We start from the raw sequence: 20908 nt of genomic DNA on the forward strand, positions 1-20908 counted from the left end.
AAAAAATGTATGTCGCCATTTTCGAAAAATTCGAGTTCGAAATTTTCGAAGACTTTGTTTTCGATTTTAGCGCCTCTTGCGGTCATTTCTCGAAGTTGCAATGTTTTAGACATTTGTAGGGTTTCTCGAAACCTTTCATTTGCGCTTGAGTTGATCAAGATCGGACTTGTAGAACCCGAGATATGACATGCCAACTTTGGAAGGCTATATCTCGAGAACGGCGACATAGATTTTCTTCATTTTTGGCATGAAGCTAGATAATATGGTCAGCTATAACATATCAAAAAGTGAAGCAAATCGATAATGGCGTTTTCGAGATATTTATCGAAAACTAATCGAAAATTTTGTTTTTGATTTTTGGCCCCCTAGCGGTCACTTTTGAAACTTCAGATGTTCTAGAGAGTTGTAGGGTTTGTTGAGAGCTTTCATTTGAGCCCGGGTTGATCAAAATCGGTCAAGCCGTTTTCGAGTTATGGTCGATTTTCTATGAAAAATTGTGGCGGCCATATTGACTAAACGGCTTGACCGATTTTCGAAAATGAGGTATCGTTGGAAAGGTATTGATGGCCCCTACAACATATCAAAATTTCAGATTTTTAGCTATTATAGGGGCTGAGATATAGCGAAAACAAAATTTTGAGGTTATTCAAAATGGCGGACGGGGGGGTGGGGGGTAAAATTTGACGTCATAATCGGACGTCTTCCAGTCGACTTTTAAACTTTGCCGTTTACCGCAAGTCTCTATCTATTACCGTTCTCTTGCAATATAGCGATAGGTTCCGGCCGGACGGCCGGCCGGAAAAAAAATTTTTTGGCGCATACGTTTTTTGGAATGTGGGGACCCTAATTCGTGCTCATCCCAAGTTTGAGCCCGATCTGACGACTTTCGATTTTGCTCGGTACACAAAAGCTGTGTCTGAAAGAAACACAGCTAAAACGATTTTTACAAGTTTTAGAGGGAAACTTCACGCATATTTTAAAATATTTTGAGTGTTGATTTATTATTGCATAATAGGCCAGCGGAGATGTAAAATAACCTAAAATAAATTCTGATAAAGCCAATTTTTGCACGATTTGATTCATAAAATTATAAGCAACATTTTTTATGTTCATAAGCATACTCTAAAACGTGAGCTTATTTCAGAAGATGAGTTTTAATATTTCCATACATTTTTCACATAAGAATCCATTTTTTTGAACAGGTGGCGCCGCGAGTAGTTCAACGAAGAAGTTCAATTTAACATTTAAGGCAAAGTAAATATTTACCTTTTTTATTTTTGTATTGGCATCTGCTCTGTACGTCCAGAATACGTGTGTTTTCGGTGGTGCCCCACGCTTTGGGCGGGCAAGCAGTCTCAAGCGCGTCTGTGAGATTGACATTGCCCACCGGAACGCTTGAAAATGATGACCTCTCCGGATTCACGATTGATTAATCTGCTTCAGGATTTATTTAAGTTTGTCCTTTTCAAACCAGAATTCAATAATTTGGTGAACGTTGTGACTGATAGGGAGCTTCAAGGATCCAATATTATTTTGCAGATAGACATTGCCAAGAAAATTCAAAGCCAGCCGGCGCACATTCTTTCTGATGTATCCATGCCACCCTCGAGCTCATAGGACATATCACAGACTGAATTCAATGCCACTCGAAGATAAATTTGTTTATCATCGTCATCTTCACCTTGACGAATCCATTGTAAATTGAGTTACAAAAACAATTAAAAGAAAAAACACACATCGTCTTGCCCGAAACCAGGATCTCAACCAAGCGTTCCGGTGGGCAATGACAATCTCACAGACGCGCTTGAGACTGCTTGCCCGCCCAAAGCGTGGGGCACCACCGAAAACACACGTATTCTGGACGTACATAGCAGATGCCAATACAAAAATAAAAAAGGCAAATATTTACATTGCCTTAAATGTTAAATTGAACTTCTTCGTTGAACTACTCGCGGCGCCACCTGTTCAAAAAAATGGATTCTTATGTGAAAAATGTATGGAAATATTAAAACTCATCTTCTGAAATAAGCTCACGTTTTAGAGTATGCTTATGAACATAAAAAATGTTGCTTATAATTTTATGAATCAAATCGTGCAAAAATTGGCTTTATCAGAATTTATTTTAGGTTTGGGGTCATTTTCCGCTAATTCTACTGGCCTATAAGTAGTAGTAGCTCCAATGGCAGAAGATATCATACCTCTCACTATCAGGTGTATCACGGTCCACTCGGTTATCTATCGCGTTCCTGTCCGCCGACTCATAGATGCCTTCTTCATCTTGCTGCAGGTGCGTGTGCGATGAGTGATGTGATGAATGGGGTCCATGGGATGTATGCCCGTGCGTGTGCCCGTGGTGCGTATGATGTGTGAAGGAATGTGGAGAGTGAGCCTGATGAGCAGGATGTCGGTTAGACTGAGGTGGATGTCGGTACCGACCGTAAACGAAACGGCTCTCATCGTCAGAACGAGGACGACATCGACTGCTGTAAGAGGGCAGAATGGTGGCTGTTTTCTGTTGTTGTGCCAATTGCTGGGTAGATCTGTGGATATTGCGTTTGAGACATGTTCAAGCTGAATGCCACGCATACAATTCCACGAACATTTTGGGGGGATATAGCACAGAATGGCAAGGATTAAAATTATATTACCCGAGGTAGAAGATGGAATGTAAAGGATAGACAAAAAATAGAGCACACAGCTCGGAGTTGGTGAAAATTTTCACACCACCAGTATTATTTTGCTAGAAAGCATATATCACTAAAAATATAACGCCACTGTAAAAGCTCTATAGTAGGTTCTTTAATCTCCTTACTTTAGAAAGCTTAGCAAAAATTGCTCCAAGACTCTGCAAACTTTGGCAAAATACTTATACATAACTACATTTGCTAGGATATATGGAAATATTTGTATCAAGTATCTTCTTTATAGTCTATTATGTTTTTTTTCCTATTCTTTTAACATGTATATAATATTATGTATTGTATGCATAAATTGCGATTAGACCTAAATGAATCAACAAGAAGTATAAAAAAACTTTTAAATTATTTTTTTAACATTTTAATTCTAATTTAACATGAAGAATTTGTTTTTTATATACACATTTATCAATTTATTTTCAATCTCATAAATTATCATACTATGTCCATTATTACATAGACATATCCCTTTTGATATTACATAAAGAAAAATAATAAGGCCAGTGAGAGCAAATAAAGACAGTTGGAAGATGAATATTGGAAAGGAAACATACAAATGGACCATTCTTGGAAAATTCATGAAAAGCCATCATCTTCAGAGTTTTCTTGCCAATCGATACATTTTTCATCACCCCCACAATGTTTTTTTTTCTCTTTAACGATAGAGAAAGGTCTTGAGATTTGGATAAAGAGGTATGAGCTGAATGAGAGGCATATGGCTTTATTTGCTAAATCATCATAATTGTATACATAAACTGATGTTTCCTAATATTGTACGCAAGATGAAGTTGTCTGGAAATAATTAAACTTAAATGTAACAGCAGTCTAATATTCTGTCCAACATTCTAATATTTAAATATGTGTTAAATATTTGTTTCTTTCATAATTCATAGTATATATTGAGATTTTAGCCCGCTAGGTGTACACTTAAACAACATAAATATTTTACCCAATAAACACCTTGCAACTTTAACTTTGGAAACTCTGAAGCAACGTTGCAAGAGAGTTTACTACTTAGTTGCTAAAGTTGCAAATATGGTTGAATGGAAAACGATACAGTATAATTTATTGCGATGTTGCCGAAGTTGCAAGATTTTCTTTATTATTTCAATAACTATCACCAATTTTTCAAAATAATTCCTGAAAAATATTTTCTAAAGTAGTCCTGCGTTTTCTAAAGTAGCCCCCGATGACGGTACATATTTCATTGAAATATGATTTCAAATGGTTTAAACGAACTGTTTCGTAAGCTATGTTAAAAACTGTGATGATGTATAGGAATTTATTTGTTAAGATTCTTTATTTTTAATAAAGTAGGTATAGCGTCTTGTCTACACTTCGGCTCATACCTCTATTCACCTCTACCTTACCAAGGCTAGCTTATTGTCATGTCTCTAAAAATAATAAAACAAACATGATATTCCACCCCTAATATTACTCACCCTTGAGATGATTCACTACACGCTGCTGAGCTGTCTAGGCGATAATGACGGTCGGCTTCTGTTTCCGACATTCGAATATCTTCCGATCCACTCGGACTCATGTGGCGCGACGAATGGTGCTCTAGTTGCCGAATTAAATCTTCTAGATTACGAATTCGCAGCGGGCCTACCGATGGCCCACCATCATCCTCTATTTCCTGTTGCAGTGGCCCTCCGCGATGATGGTGCAGTATTGTACCCGACTGACTGGGTTCTACAAGAAGCGAGTGAGATTGCACACCATCGCAGATATTTTCTTTGGAGGATGCCTTTGAACCACTGCCACGTTTATATTCGGCATACCCTAGGGTAGCAGTATTGCACTCCTGTAGAGTCTTTCGTAGTAATTCTTCGCTAATGCTGCCGCTACCAGAGGGTGTGTTGCCAGCACCGCTGCCTCGATGCGAGGCTGCATTTCGCAGTGCCTCCAATATATCCTCGTGATAGCCGTTTAGGCTCTTTAGAGTTCGCTCAACTTCAGATGCGGCTACACCACCCTGTGGAATGACACCGGGCTGGGAACCCACGCCACTATCAGACTGGGTGACCATCAGTTCCATGTTATCGGACTGTCCATCTTCCCACTTCTCCTTCGCTCCAGGACCACCGTCTGCGATTATGAAGCCATACGCGTGCTTCTTAAGAATGCCACTTTTTTCTGCAAAATTAAAAATAAACATTTTCTTTAATATACATATATATTTTTTGTTTAACGCACCACAAAAATTTTATTAAATAGGTAATGTGCCCAAGGAGCACGCCGGCGACTCTAGCCATTTTGGATAACCATACACCTATCCATATGGTGTCAACTCACGGAGTGTGCCACGACTGAAGTACAATTTCTAATATTTTGAAGAATTAAAAATATTTGGCAATTTTTTTTGATTAGTTTTAGTTAATATATGATGGAGCAGATGTATTCAGATTAAAATAATTGTAAATTATCTAAAATTAACAAAATCAGTCGTAATCAGTCTGCTCCACGCCTCAATTTTGGTGCCAACACAGAGTCGTGGCTACGCGTGAGTTTTGGTTCCAACAAAAATCGGAGTTTACGCCTAAATTTTGGTGCCAACACAGAGTCGTGGCTACGCCTAAATTTTGGTACCAACACAGAGTCGTAGCTACGCCTCAATTTTGGTACCAACACAGAGTCGTGGCTACGCGTGAATTTTGGTTCCAACAAAAATCGGAGCTTACGCATAAATTTTGGTGCCAACACAGAGTCGTGGCTACGCGTGAATTTTGGTACCAAAAAATTTCAGAGTCTTCGGCTCACTTTTGGTTCCAAAAAAAAGGCGTGGCACGCGTGAATTTTGGTTTTAAGTTAATATCAGAACACGTGGTTTTAGAAATCATAAAATATTTAAATCATTTTCAGAATATTAATCCATAATTAATATTTTATTGATAGTTTTCTAAATTTATGTTAAAATTTAATCAAATTCTGAATTTATAATGTATTTTAAAATAATTTTGTATCATAACCTATTCTTGGATGTATCCGGGAAGATGTTCTCCGGACAAGCGACGGACTGTAAACAATCCAAAATCTTTGATAAATTACAATTTTCCGCAAAGGATAGGCAAAAGAAATTATTGAAACATATTCTAAGGATTATATTGAGTATCACTGAACATAATTTTATGCTCTTTTTGGTACAAAAATCGCTATTTATTAAGATTTTATTGAAATTAAATAATTTTGGAAGGATTGTTTATGTGATTCTGTCATTTTTTGGGTATGACCACCCTATTTTTAGAAAACATGATTCAAAATTTAACTAAAAAGCCACCCAAATAATATAATAAAGAATTATTAGTTTAAATGAAATATAAAAACTATTCTTTTAATACCAACATAAAAACACTATCGCATTTCGGAAAAATGTCATTATTAATTTAATGAATTTAATATAATCATTTGATTTGAATAATTATAAAGTTTTCTAATATTAGGTACAAATATTTTTAATTATTTTTACCTACATAAGATTTAGTTAGCAAATTGGTCCTGTAATAAAAACTAGATATCTACCTGATTGTTCTTAGAATTCCATTGAAAAAGTTTTAAAACATGTAATCCTTTTACAATATGAGAGATACTTTTTGGACTTTTCGAAGAATTAGCAATTAGCATTAGCATATTTTTCTTCTGAGGGAACAATAATGCAGCCCAAAGAAAAGACCTCCCAATTTCAGGTAGATTTTTAATAATTCTGATTTTTTTGAATTATCATTTTTAATGCTGAATACAAGATGTGTTTCCCAATGATTTCTTAGAGCAAATGCGTCAGCAACATAAAAAATGCTCTTATGTGCTGAAGAAAATTGTACTGAAATGCAAAGCTTTTTCATGTATTCGACGAATGGTTGTCCTTTTGAGGTTATTTTCAGCTACACGTGGCATGGATATTTTATAAAAGTTTATTTATTGAAAACTAAAGCGATTTATGCCATTTTAATAATGTTTCTAGCATAAGAAACATAATGCAATGTTGTATTAAATAAGCATAATGATGTGGGTATAATTTGAATTTTTTTAATTGTCTAATTTTTCAAAGAAATATTAATTTTTATGAAATGAGAAGGTCATTTATGACTCTTCTAATCTATATCCTATCTGAAAATCAATCTCGCATATGTTTTTCACGCGTGAAAACGCGTGAATTTTTCTTTGTGAATATTATTGCCAAGACGAGGTATTTTTGCCAAAGTACATCTCCATGAAATTTGGCCATTTGCCTCCCGGTGAGGCAAAATAGAAAAGGGAACACTATTGTAAAAGGAGAGCATTAGGTAGAGAAAATAATGTGTTTGAGAGAAAGAAAGATAAGTGAGAGGGAAAGAGAAAAAAAATGTCAAAAATTTTGCCTACATGTAGGAGTTTTTTCAGTCGTGGCAGAGGCTGTTTCCAGACACCATACGGATATCCCTATGGTATTCCCTAATTTAGGCGTAAAATTTTACCTGCTATGGAGCCACGACCCGATTTTGGGTACCAAATTTTTCCCAATACCATCATATATGGTGCACCATACGGTGCCTGAGCGGGAATCCCGCGCGGAATACATTTTGGCCGAAATGGAATACGGCCGGGAACCGCCGTGCTCTTTGGGGTGGGTTCATTATTAGGAATTCTAAATTAATTTTTTTAAACATCATATCCACAAACACTAATTCAATATATTAGTGTTTTATTTTACCTATAGTTTTTACTGCTAAACTGCTGAATGAAAAATCAATGTTATTCTAAATCAAAAGCAATATTTAAATTGCAACTACGCAGTAGCAAAGTTTTCCCTCCAATTAGCATAAATGTAGCAACATGTTTAATGCGAAAAATATTATGAGAGGATTTCAGACATCAAAGAACATGCAGAGACCCACATCCCTGAGCAAAGCACCAATGGATATAATTTTACTGCAACCAAAGGACCAGTTTCAAGTGGAAATCCAATTAAGGGGATGTTCAAATTACTATTTCTGCATTACACTTTCAGGTGTTTTTACGTTGATAACACGATGGCCCTTGACACTGGTTGCATCATAGACTCTGATTCATGCCATATTCATTTTCTGGGTCCATTTTTAGGGAACCCAACTAAACGAGATACTTATCATTATTATTCGCTTGCACTATCGCAGATTCTATATTATACACATATGTATAATGTAGGTACCTAACATTGAAACTATGTTAGAAAGTCTTACCCGAATGTGCGGCATCCTCTTCTCCACCTGACCCTGTAGCTCGTCTTAATTGCATTTTATGCTCCCTGGAAAAATTGGTAATAAAATAGTAATTTTTAAAAACATAATGAAAATTTTAAATACACACATATGTACATACATGTAGATACTGAACATAGTTTTAACAAAAAATAAAAAAGTTGATTGTGTGAATAATGGCAATGCTGAAAGCTGATTACTATTTTCATGGACTTTTTTTTATTCTTTTGTGCAAATGAAAATATATTTGGCAAATAAGTAATTGCAAGAAAACTAAACTATTATATTTTATGCTAATGGTTAACGACCTAGAATTAAATGACATTTTTTCTTGGTTCCCATTATATGAAAAATTTGTATTGCTAATATTTAAGTAAAAATTAATCAAGCCATAATATTGATGTTCAAAAGAGCCGTATTTATTCCCACACAATATCATATTACTTTTCAATTTCCATTTACATACTTAATAAAATAATTAATAATGATTCGTATGTTGATTAGATGTTTAATTTCCCACAACTTCTAATGACTGTAAAAACGATATATAGTAAAATATAATATAACCTAGGGATGTAAATAATTATTTTATATAGTTATCTATGATTTTCTGATATTACCCAGAAATCAATGTAAATGGCATTTTATAATGTAAATGAAAATTTTTATTTATGAAAAATATATTGTAGGTACATACCGATTTAATACTAAATACTTGGTAATAAACCCTTATTTATGTGAAATACTAACTAATTAATAATTAGTTAATATTTATTGGGATTATAAAGTGGAGTCATAATTTTTTTTCCAGAAATTATAGTTTTCAGAAAATTTTAATTTTGAGAAAAACTAAATTGTTTTTGGATATTTAAATTGTTTGAAACTTTATGGCATTAAATATATTTATCTTATACCTACCTGCAAGATTATTCATTATTTTTTTACGATATACATAATATGTATGATTTATTTATGAAATTAATGATTTAATAATAATAATTTGTTTGGTATGTATAATTGACTCGTATGGAAATCATCTCTGCTGTTATATTATATACAATAGTTATGCTTAATTACAATATTTATTTTAAATACATCTTTTCATGTTAAAGTGTGTGTGAACGGCTAATAATTGTTTGTGCTGTAAAGGTGTGTAATATAATTTTAAAATTTTATGGCATATTTAAACGCAAAAACTGATAAAGTTTTATAACTTGAGAAACCGTCCAAGGGAAAACCACTGTTTTTTTTAGTATGTGTACTACATAAAATTGGATGTTGTTATAATGATTAATATGCGTCTTTAAAAATGTAACACACTGATTATTAAGCAAGAAGATATACATATATATGTAAATATATTTGGATTTCGATTTGTTTTTGTATTTCATTATTTTATTTCTTATATTAGTATTTGTAAACGATTATTAAAGAAGATAGCAAAGTACTGATTTAATTTTCTTTTGTGTTTTACATACCCACTCACAGTAGCTTTCCTTTGGACACATACATAAAATTAAATGGCGGTGCTGAAGACTCACCTAAATGGTGCCTGATTTCCATATGTTATTAATTTATTTGATCCATCCAGCGAAACTTCTTCTACAGAATGATGATTACCAGTGGTGGCACCAACGTAAGTCTTAGCAATAGGCTTTTTAACATAAGGGGGGTCATACTTGAGTCGAGTGGTCTTCCTTCTAGGGATGAATTAAAGGAGCAAAATGATGGAAAAAAGAATACGGAATATGTTTTAGTGTGACGCTTTCTATTTTTTTTTCTTTTAGAAAGTTTAGTCACAAAAGATTTACCACTGCGTTGTTGATACTTATTACTTAGGCGGTTTAGTTGATATTGTTTTTATCTAAATATTACTAAATATTCATTTAGAGGAAGCGAAGTTTGACTTATTTAGGGGACAGACAAAATCCCATTATTATTTAACATATCAATCACAATGAGTTAAGTACATAAAAAATTAAACACTTTTAGAAGCAATAGATAAAACAATTGTTTTCAAACAATATGATTAATTTATTTCACAGAGTCGTTTTGTATTGATTTGATTTTGTAAAATATTAACTTATCTACCGTTTTAAGCATTCAATCTTGAGACTTCAGCAACAATCAAAATCCCTCTTCGAAAATTGTCTATCAATGCATTTAACGTTGCAGGTGTCCATGAAAGCTTTTGTTCTCTTGTCTCACATTGCCAAACTCCCCCGTAATGTTAATTGTTCTACTAAGTGCACTTGAAAAGATTTTTCTTCTAGGATCCACTATGGAAACTTTGTGATGTGGATCACATTTTGATTAAATTGATTTTGAAACATTTTTCTTGCAATCTGGGACAAAAAAAGTTTCCCGACACAATTAAATTTAATTTTTAATCTTGATGAGCATGGCTACAAGTAAAACGCACCATGTGTTATTTTTTAAAAGAATATTTAGGCGTGAGAGACCATTTTAAAGGTTTTACACAAAAAATTGCGGAATATCAATAGACATTGTGGTACTACATTGTGAGCCTAAAGAGGCACAAAAAGTCTTTAACTCTTGTGGTGCTCATACATGAATATAGGAGAAAACAGAGTAGTACTCAAGGGATTTGAGTTCCTCTGCAGTGCATAAATGGTGCGCCGGGAAATCAATTTCTGCCAAATGTGACGATGAAAATTGGACACTGTCATCATCATCAACACAACATTGAATCACCTGTGGTGATAAATCAATGGGACCCTTGAGACACAACTTGTGCATTTCCTCATGCTGTTTCTCTGCTTTTTTATACTACCAATTTCATGATAAAAAAATAGTCTTTAATTACATTTACCGGATATGCTGAGGAAACTTCGAACATAACAATAAGCTTAGAAAAGAGCATGCAGAAAAGCATTGGTTTATCATGCACATAACATGCAAGAAACTATCATATAATTAAAAAGAAAATTCAACTATTGACTAATACACTTATCTATCATCTCTAAACAATAGAGGTGTGTGATGAAAAATTAAGTGATCTGGAAAGTAATGACCATTCTAAAACCCTCTAAAGAAAAGGGACAGAAAAAAGGCCCGTCTTTTATTTTGATTGGCGATGACAGAAAGAACGATACTGTTTTTTTTTTCAATAAAAAATGTATTTTACTGAATAATTCATATTAAGCAATCAACTAGAAGAAAAAAAAAACAAAAAATGGTGATAAAAAGTGAAATACCTAATGATTAAAAATATATGATTTCTCAAGATGAAAAATAAGAAACAATTTAAAGAATTTGTCTGATTACTAATTTGTCAAATGACTTCAACTAACCTCAGACACAAGGAGAAGTTTTCGTGTACTACAACTGACCTGTAGCACAACGCCATGAGGGTGAATGTAACAAAAACGAACCCAACTATCGACATAAGTATACCGACTAAAAACACAGTATTGGAACCATGATAGTTCTCTGGATATTTTGTTATTTTATAAAAGCGGATTTCAGGTGTTTTGCATAGTAAATCAAGATAATAAGATATTATTAAGTTTTATATAAAAGAATATTATATATTTAAATATCCGTTTACCATCGAAAGATATTTTGATTGATATGAGGGTTGAAAGCAATCGGTTGACCACCATGTGTCGAATGAAAATTACACCAAAAATGAGAAGAGAGAAAAAAATCTTTAGTTAATTGTTTATTTACCTAAGTATAATAAAGTTTTTTTTTCAAGAAAATTTACTACATAATGTCTCCTTGTTTCATGACAATGGTAATCGTACACCACATTTGTTTTTCTTAATGCAATAAACTTTTTTAAAATTATTTTTTAAATGATCTCAAATCAATTTAGAGGTTGGTAAACTAAAGCGTGTAATTAAAAATGTGGATTAAAATGTGGACGGGTGCTAATCTCTGAAGAATATCTATTTTTATAAAACGTATAATCAAACTTAAAATTTACCTACTGATCTTTATTTTAAGTAGGTACGCACCTATTTGATTTCTAAAGAATTTTTTTTAAATTTAACTTTGAATAATGATTTCAATGCGCGAATGTACATACATACATATATGACAAGTGGAGATTGGAAAATATTTTAACTAATTAAAGTCTTTAATAAACGGGGGGACTTTAAATTGTATTGCATTGAAAGTTATTATCATGGATATGCCTACGTTTTTATTTCATTTTTATATCCTATTTTATTAATATTTTTGCAAACATGTAATGTTACATGTACCTAAAATAAAGCTCAATTTGTTAATTCGACTTAAACGACTTAACACGCAGTACCTACATATATTTCCCAATTTTCGATAAAACTTAAATGTTTATTTGTTTGTGGCACATGTACTCCTCCGAAACGGCGGCTGATCGTCATGAAATTCGGTATGGAGATATAGGGGGCCAATATGAGTTGAAAGCGCTATATGGAATTCAGTACTATCCTTCCGCCATAGCCGTGCCACAAAAATTGTTGTTTCTAATTTTTTTTATCTGCTGAAGGGTCAGATAACGGGTTTTTTTTTATTCAAAAGAATATAACGAGGTACTTTACATATTTTTCCTTCCTCCTTCCACTCTCTTATATATGCTTTCGTATTACAGCTTTAAATGAAAATTCGCATTTGATAACGGGTTTACTAGTATGTAATAATATTTATATAAGTAGGTTCCTACTTAAATATTTGATGATTTATTCAACAATGCACATATCAGGGTTAAAGATTCATTTCTTTAAATAATTTAACTAACTATTTATGGTCTTCTTAAAAACACTAAACGACTGATTACAGTGAAATACTAAATCTCATAACGTCTAGTCCTATCATTGATTTATTCACATGTTCTTTTATGGCTACGGGATAAGAATATTTACAGGAAACTCTTTACCCGCTATGGGTACCAATTAACACTTATCTATGGGGAGGTACTCAGTCATGAAGCTCTAAACAGATCCCTATATTTCGCGGATAAGATTTCTTTTTAGGTCGACTCACTATTTATTTAAAGGTTTGTGGATCGTTTTTATTCATATAAGGGCGCTGATTTATAAAGTTTTAATCATATAAAGAATTCCAATTTTACGAATGTGTGAGATCTGTATTTGGGACTACATAGCCGACAAGGTGATAGTGTTGACTAATAACCAATAGAAGTATTTTTTAAGACAGGTATAATTAAATATAACTTTAGAAAATATAATATATGCAATTGACTATTTTTTTTTCTTAAATTAACTGTGATTTGATTTAATGAATTGATTGTGATTAACTTATAACATTCCCTAATAGCAATTTATTTAATCACGGATCCAAACGAATGATTTAGTATTGGCTACGGGAAAAAAGTCCACAATGGTCTAATTGGAGAATTGATGAAAGCAAGAAAGTCACTCTTTCACCATGCGTGGACAATTTCTACTCCTCCGCCCAGCAACAAAAGTTTTATTGACTTGCAATGGCGAGCAATTGGAAATGAAAGACGCACAAAAGAGGAACTTAATTACCTGCCTCCGGGCAGAGTAGAAAACGTGACTTGACGCTCTAAATACTTCTCTATCGTGGCAAAGTTATTGACGATGACATTGTTTAGTTTTGGGTATCCTTGTTGCACAGGAGTCTAGGAGTATAAGGGTGGATGAATAATGATGGAAAGTTCGGTGGGAAATTTCTGTTGAATGTTTTTCTCTTCTTTGCCTTGCTTTTGGGAAAAGTTGTAGGTCATGTATATCACAATTATCATTATGTGAATGTTAAAGAAAAAAAAGTTGTCATTTTTTGTATGAGTGTATGTAATTATGAAAATAATATTATGACGATTCTCAATTCTTATTCAAATAAGAGGCAATATCTTTATTTTATTTTATTATCTTTTTTTAATTCTTAAAAAAATAAGTGTTTTTTTTATCAATAAGACTTAGGAGAGTACGTTTTATTGTTGAGTTTGAGAAGACTACGACGTTTACGATAATGTCGGCGCAAAAATGGAGTATTCGACTCTTGCCTCTCTCGGTTCATTTGCTAACATTTTTGGAAGAGTCGGTTGCCACCTGAACATATGTAGATTCTTATTTCATTGGATTTTAATGAATTACTAGTGACGTACGCAAGTCACTCGAAAAGTTTACGTACGCAAACAACTACTCGACTGATAATGAAAATCATCAATGTCAAAGTGGATGATTTACTAATTTCAAAATATATTAACTTTTTCAGTTTATAAAATTTAAAATATTAATTGTGTGACCTTTTTTTAGACTGTTATAAAGTAACTGAAATCAAAAATGAATAGATAATCCATTTAGAAATGTATTAACCAAAAGGTGAAAATTCAACTAAACCGTTAATATATTACAGGAGGTAGAACTATCTATAAATTGATTTTTGCTGAATTGAGTGAAAGGCAGAGTTTCAGTGACTATATAGTTGAAATATAATAATTAAATTAGTAGATAGTTTATTTTTGATCATTTGCATTATAAGATAAACTTATTTATGTTTGTATAAATCAAAATGGGAAAAGAGGAAAAGCAAATGAGTCAAAACAATATAAAATTCAATAAAATCACCAAATACAAATAGTAGGGAGTTATCAGAGAGCTTTTATCCACAAAATTTGAGTGTGATAAAACCATGAGGGGCAATTTAATGTTTTATCTTTCGCAATTTGTACTACACGTGTATGATAATATATATGTATATAATGTGTGTATGTATAGCGTAAAATGAATAGACATTAATACGCTGAAATGAATATGTCGATAAATTTACAACTAAAAGCCAAAATATATCACCTATACAGCTATGTAAAGTAATTTAATGTAATTATTTCTATAGTTGGAGGCAAATAAAATTAATTATACTGGAAATAACATGATTTTATTCCCAATAAGGGTGACGAGGGACGAGGGTTTATCATTCAATACTACATTATGTACAATATGTGTACTGATTTCGTGTCGTTGAGTTGTAAAAAAAAAACAAGTAAAAAACGTACCTAATCAGAAATATTCTTTAATTGTGCTGAACAGGTGGGACATCATAAGTTTAATAGTTTACAATAGAGGCGATGTTGTAACAACAGGAGAGAATTTGTTACTTTAATCTACTTATATAATACAGAAAGGCCGTTTGTTGGTAATCGTCCGGTCTGTACAGCTTTACAAATCTACACTGTTTGACCGATCGCGATGAAATTTGGCAAAGAGGCTCCTTATATCCGACGATTTCAAATGGCCGTATTTATTTCCCCCCAAAGCCCCTCATTCAGGTAGCGCCCATACAAATCTCATGAATTTTGTGGGAATTTTAGAATTTGGCGCCTGAAATGTTGTATGAAAATGATTCCTTCTCTTTGCAAATTTTTTTTGGGATTGTTAAGTGTCCCTAATCTACTTATCAACCATCACATTTTTTTTTCTCTTTAAAACTTGGGTGAAGCGCAAGAAATCCCCGCTTCGCTCTAATTTACCTCGTTATTTTAATAATAAAGCCGTCCACGAAGAATTGAATTTTCTCTTAAACTGGACAATTTCTTTAAACGGTTAAACGAATTGTATTGTAATAAAATTCAATATAAGTAGAACTGTGGAGTATCAAAATGTAAGGATCCATCTTACTGTAAGTACACATAGATGTGCGTTCCATCTGACTCACCAACAAAAAGGTTAGTAAGAGGCAGATGGAGAGGAAATATTATAAGTCAGATATCTTGGATCCCTGCAAGCTCCATACATAGCAATTTGTAACCGTTAACAAATAAATTGATGTGCGCGACATAGAGCGATTATCAACAGACCAACAAATGCATCATTTCTAAGTAATTACATAAGAGATTCAAAGTTATATTTAATATGATGTAAATCCCATCGAAATGTTTCACATAATATAAATAAATGTATTTCAATCTGACATACAAAATTTACAGATTCCTATCGAAAATTATTGATTGGACTGAATATATTTGTATCGTTAATTCACAAATGTTTAATTTTAATTAATTTATTTCTATCTCTCTTTTCTGCATCAATTTCACCATTGAACCGTTGTATAATGTATCAAACTGACAGTTAAATTGATAAAAATTTTTTTTTGCATTCCAATTTAGTCAAACCTTGCTTTATCGGTAAAAAAAACTCTTCTTACTCATTAATTTTAATGCAAAAAAAAAGTTTAACCGAGAGATGATTAAGCGTAGTATGACTTCTAGGAAAAGTATATTACGTAAGCCGTCGATACGAGGAAATGACTGCAGAACTAGGTACATTATGTAGATATTTATTTTGACATGTAAAATTTTTTCTTTTTTTTTAAGAACAAAGTTCATTGGTGGTTAGAAGTATTGAATGGTAATTTCATGATCCGAGTACAACAAGAAGTAAATAATGAAGAGTGAGAAAAAGAAAATCAAAAATTAAACAACGAACTTTGAACATACTTTTAATGGATTTTTCCTATAAAAACACCCAAAAGTCATTGATAACGCGCATGACGTCATTGAAAATGTTATTCCAGAATATTGAGAATGCCTCTGTGTTATAATTTGATATATAAGTTATATAATATTAAGGATTAACCCTTTGTGACAAATAAATTAAAAGGCTATCTCACGATCACATTTTGGATTGATTCATTCATCAAGAAAGTGTTGATGAAAAATCAAAATTTCATATTTTTCGGCTTTTGCTTTACGGAATAATTTAATCTTCTTGCAATGATTTTGAAAAGAATCTTAAATTACTATTTTAGCACTCTATACAAAAGTCTAAAGCTATAACCTTTTGTCGCAAAAGAGTTTAAAATATTGAGTTTGTCATTCGAGTTTCAATTTTCGCGCAATTAATTTACCACTCGGGGGTGTAAAAGCTAATAGCTGTGTTGAATATTTGATATTGTGAGCTATATATACCAATTTAAGTCACTATATTCCAAATCGATATTTCCATTATTGTTTAAAATATATATGTATATGTGTGTGATAAAATAAGATAAAGAGGAAAAAATGAAGTTTTTTTTTCAAAGTAATCTACAGCTAATTATCTTGTTTATTAATTTTGCGCCTGATGTGCAATGACATTAAAAATGAAAAAAAAAACCATAAAACAAATTTATACCATTTTTGACTTTTGAATTGGACCTTATATTGCGTGTTTGTATAAACAATATAAAACTGAATTTTTATTACAAGAGATATTTTATGGAAGACACAAGTTGAAAAATGTAGATTTGCATATCTGGATGGAATTTTTATACTATAATAGATTTTTGCATTGTTTTTGCCACAATAGAGTAAAATATTCATATAATAATAATAGACTGACGTCAATAAAATGCAATATACAGAACACACGTGACGTGTTATGCGAGAAGGAATGAGAAATAAATAAAATTCTGTTTAACAAGAAAATGCGAGTAACACCATTGGTTTTAAAAATTTGGTGTATTATGTATATAGGTATCTGTTGGATGATGAAAATTGCAGATAGATAGAGGAAAGATAAAAACAAAAGTAAAACAGAAGAAAATACGACAAATTTGTATAGATAATAGAAGACAGATACAGTGGAATACAACATAACAGCACCACATCACATTTATATGTATTTTAATGCGGGATAATAATATAAAATTCAATTTTATGATACAAAATTGATTTAATTATGGGCGCACAATTTACTACGAACTTAATTTCATTAAAATTCGATTTACAACTCCATCGAAAATAGAACACCAGAATCAGAATGTAATTAGATATTTATGTTGCAATTGACACGATTTTAACCGATCACAAGTGTATATGTGTGAATCATAACTGACGACTGTGTGCGTGTTCAATTTAAATTAAAAATTAGTATATAACATTTATCTTTCATTGTACGTTAGTTACCATAAAATAATACCTATGTATATAGTACAATAACTATTGTCCTTAATAATATTTCAACATATGTATATACAGTAGCGAACATAACAACATGAACATGTTACTAAAAAAACAGTTTCAAGAGGTCTATCCTTGTTCATTATGAGCAAAACTAAATTCAAGCAAAATAAATAGTGTAAAATTAAAAAAGGAGTTTCCAACAAACAGTTCCAATAATTCTGAGGAATCATACCTTGTAAATTATGTGGTATTGCACATGAAATCACGATTTTTTTTTAATTTCCTTGAAAAGGTCACTAATATTCTATAATATATAGACCTCAAAGCCTACCTCAAAGTAGGCATAATGACCTACAATTTTCTAAAATATATTGATAGATGTTTAGAAAAACATAAAAAAAAACTGTATTTAGAGAAGATTTCAGTTTTAGAATTATGAATTAGTCGATCTATCTATTATATATCCATATGGATTTTTCGCAAGCTAAATACACAGCTCTAATATAAAACGTAGGTAATACTGAAGACAGTGGAATATGAGAAGTTTAATTTGTAGAATAAGAAATATCTCGAAATGTAGATGTATGTATTGTATATTCTTATTAATTTTTTTTTCAAAATTAATTTTTTTTTAATTTGTGTAGATTGTTCTATTTTTATTGTTCGCTACTGTTTGTGTAGTGAACGCGATTTTGCGTGTTTTCTGTCTATTAACTCTAAATTTTGCAGAAAGTTTTTCAGAAAAAGTTTGAATTGTCTGGTGAACTTTATTCCGCACATTTTTAATTCGATTCATGCATCCAATATATTGATTTAGTCTCCGTGTTCCCATATCGTTGGGTGTTACAATTTTGTCCCAATTTGACATTCACTCTGATTTTTTTCTTTTCAATGAATTACAAGAATTAAAAAAAAAAAACAATTTTGTGCCTGATTTTTTATGATGGATGTGTGTTGTACTCTACCTGTAGCAAACTGCCATTAATGCAAAACTAGTGAAGACGCATTTGACGATAACCACTAATATGATGACCATTGAAAGTGTGCTGATTTTATCTTCTTGTCCCTCGTCTGCAAAATTTGTTAGCCAAAATAATTTGATAGTCATGGATTTTTTCGAAGTATGCGGATTTTGTCTAGCATTGAGCCACAAATTTGTATTATATTAGAAATCTACGAGTAAATGTTAAACGAGTTTTTAAAAGGGAAAAATAAATGGAGTCTTTTTCATAAAGCAATAAATAATAAAACGAGTGCAATACTGGAAGATGAGAGGAAATGGGAATATAATAATATAAGGTTTTAACCAAAAACTAATGTATGGGTAAAGGTTCATTGCAAAACAGTTACAGAGTGGGTGGAAAGTATATATGTTGCGACGGGAAGGCATGGAACGTAAAATCAAAAAAACTTAAGAGAAATTAGATAAAATTAATCATTGATCAATTTAAATTTTCACAGATTACCATTGTCATTTCAACTTGTGTTTATGTCACTTTAAATCTTGAAAGTTTGTGTGCTAAACTCAAGCTTAACAGGTATGTCTTAGGAACAAACTTTGGCACTTTATCACATAGAATAGAATTTTCCTTTAAATGTCTTCTTACCGTAAGTCACAATTTTCCGCTCCATTTTGAGGGTACTATTGGAGGGTGGTGGCACAGCGGTGGGTGCTGAAGTCGTCAATGGAATCGATATTGAACAGTCGGGCCCACCCCAACCGAAATCACAAAAGCACTTATTGGTATTTGTACAAACCTTGAAAAAGAAGAAATGTAGAGGAAAGAGATAAAAAATGTGAGTGTCGGTAAAAAAAGAATTAAATTAGAGCCAAAGAAGGCAAAAATCGCAAAATCACGCCCTACATTTCTGAAGGCTCTCCGCGCGCGTCTTAAGTACCTACAGCAATACTCATGCCATGGAAAAGCAAATGGGACTCGCCTTACTGAAAAATCCCCACATATAGAATCCTCATACGTGTCTCACTTCAGAGATGTGTTTCAAGTAAAAATCCATTTCATGTTCTTTTATCCCTACCCCCTTTCCATTTCTGGCGCTTATGTGTTCAACCTAGTCCCTTATCCATTCTCACTAAGCATGACATTCTTTAAAACTCATGGAAAATTGTCAATTGGCGCCGCGTGGATTTCTTCACTTAGCCATCTTTCTCAATGAGCAAAATTGTTCGACCCCTTCCCGAAATGACTCAAATGATTTTATATTGGGTAAGTGATTCAATTTGGTATATCAAACTAATGTTTTCACACCCATATCGGAATTGATGTCATTGGTGTTTATTGGTGTCCACTTACCCCATGTCCGGAACATTCGTGATTGTTCTGATTCGAGGGACACTTGGTTTGATCAATGTGAGGGAAGATACTGACACATGTTTGATTCACGCAGATCAAATTATCTCCACAGGGTGTTCCATCTCTCACTAGTCCATGTGGTGGTAAGTCAGAAGACATAAGTGTACCACTGGTTCCCCTACAAACGAAAAAAAAAGTAGAACACAAAAATGTATAAGATGAAAGAATTTATCCGTATTACAAAGGCATTCTTCGTAGCAAAATGTCCAATGAGCATAAAAAGATATCTTTGAGATACGTTGGGCTAATTAATTAAATAGTGGATCAATTAGTACGGAAGGAAAGCTAATACGATTTCCTGTATTGACAACTTCGATTGAATCAACGGTATATAAATTCATTAAGATAATAGATTTTCATAAAAGTAAAGATTTAAAAAAAATTAAGTATCAAACTCAAACTGCATTTCCCTTTTTACTCATTCTGGGAATGAAATTTGAACTAAAAATAATTCAATATAGCAATAATGATGAGGTATGAATATAATGTTAATTAATTTTTCTCAACGTATACTATATATGCGACGTATGGAACCTTCCTACACATAAGCATATATTGTACAAATATATTTTTTAAATAGTACATAAATACTACATCGACCCTCAAAACAAACATTATTATAATTTTTAAAAGTATAATAAACTTACTTGCACTCATATTCCACACCCTTTATGGAAATGATTGTTGTGGAGTAGAGATCATCAGTACCGAAAACTACTGGTTGCCTTTCGCCTTCTTTACATTGTA

At 32.3% G+C, this 20908-nt stretch overlaps 1 protein-coding gene across 1 annotated transcript in view; it reads right to left on the bottom strand.

Moving 5' to 3' along the window:
• Positions 1–20908, bottom strand: part of LOC129789294 (disintegrin and metalloproteinase domain-containing protein unc-71) — a 260875-nt gene that overhangs the window by 7180 nt on the left and 232787 nt on the right. The window contains exons 15-21 of the mRNA XM_055826003.1: positions 20102–20279; positions 19397–19547; positions 18755–18860; positions 9454–9612; positions 7895–7959; positions 4139–4835; positions 2199–2540 (exon numbers count right to left, since the gene is read on the bottom strand). Of these exons, the coding sequence (XP_055681978.1) occupies positions 2199–2540; positions 4139–4835; positions 7895–7959; positions 9454–9612; positions 18755–18860; positions 19397–19547; positions 20102–20279 (1698 nt within the window). The remainder of the gene's footprint in view (positions 1–2198; positions 2541–4138; positions 4836–7894; positions 7960–9453; positions 9613–18754; positions 18861–19396; positions 19548–20101; positions 20280–20908) is intronic.

Source organism: Lutzomyia longipalpis, chromosome 2 (assembly GCF_024334085.1).
Source record: "Lutzomyia longipalpis isolate SR_M1_2022 chromosome 2, ASM2433408v1".
Taxonomy (NCBI): domain Eukaryota; kingdom Metazoa; phylum Arthropoda; class Insecta; order Diptera; family Psychodidae; genus Lutzomyia; species Lutzomyia longipalpis.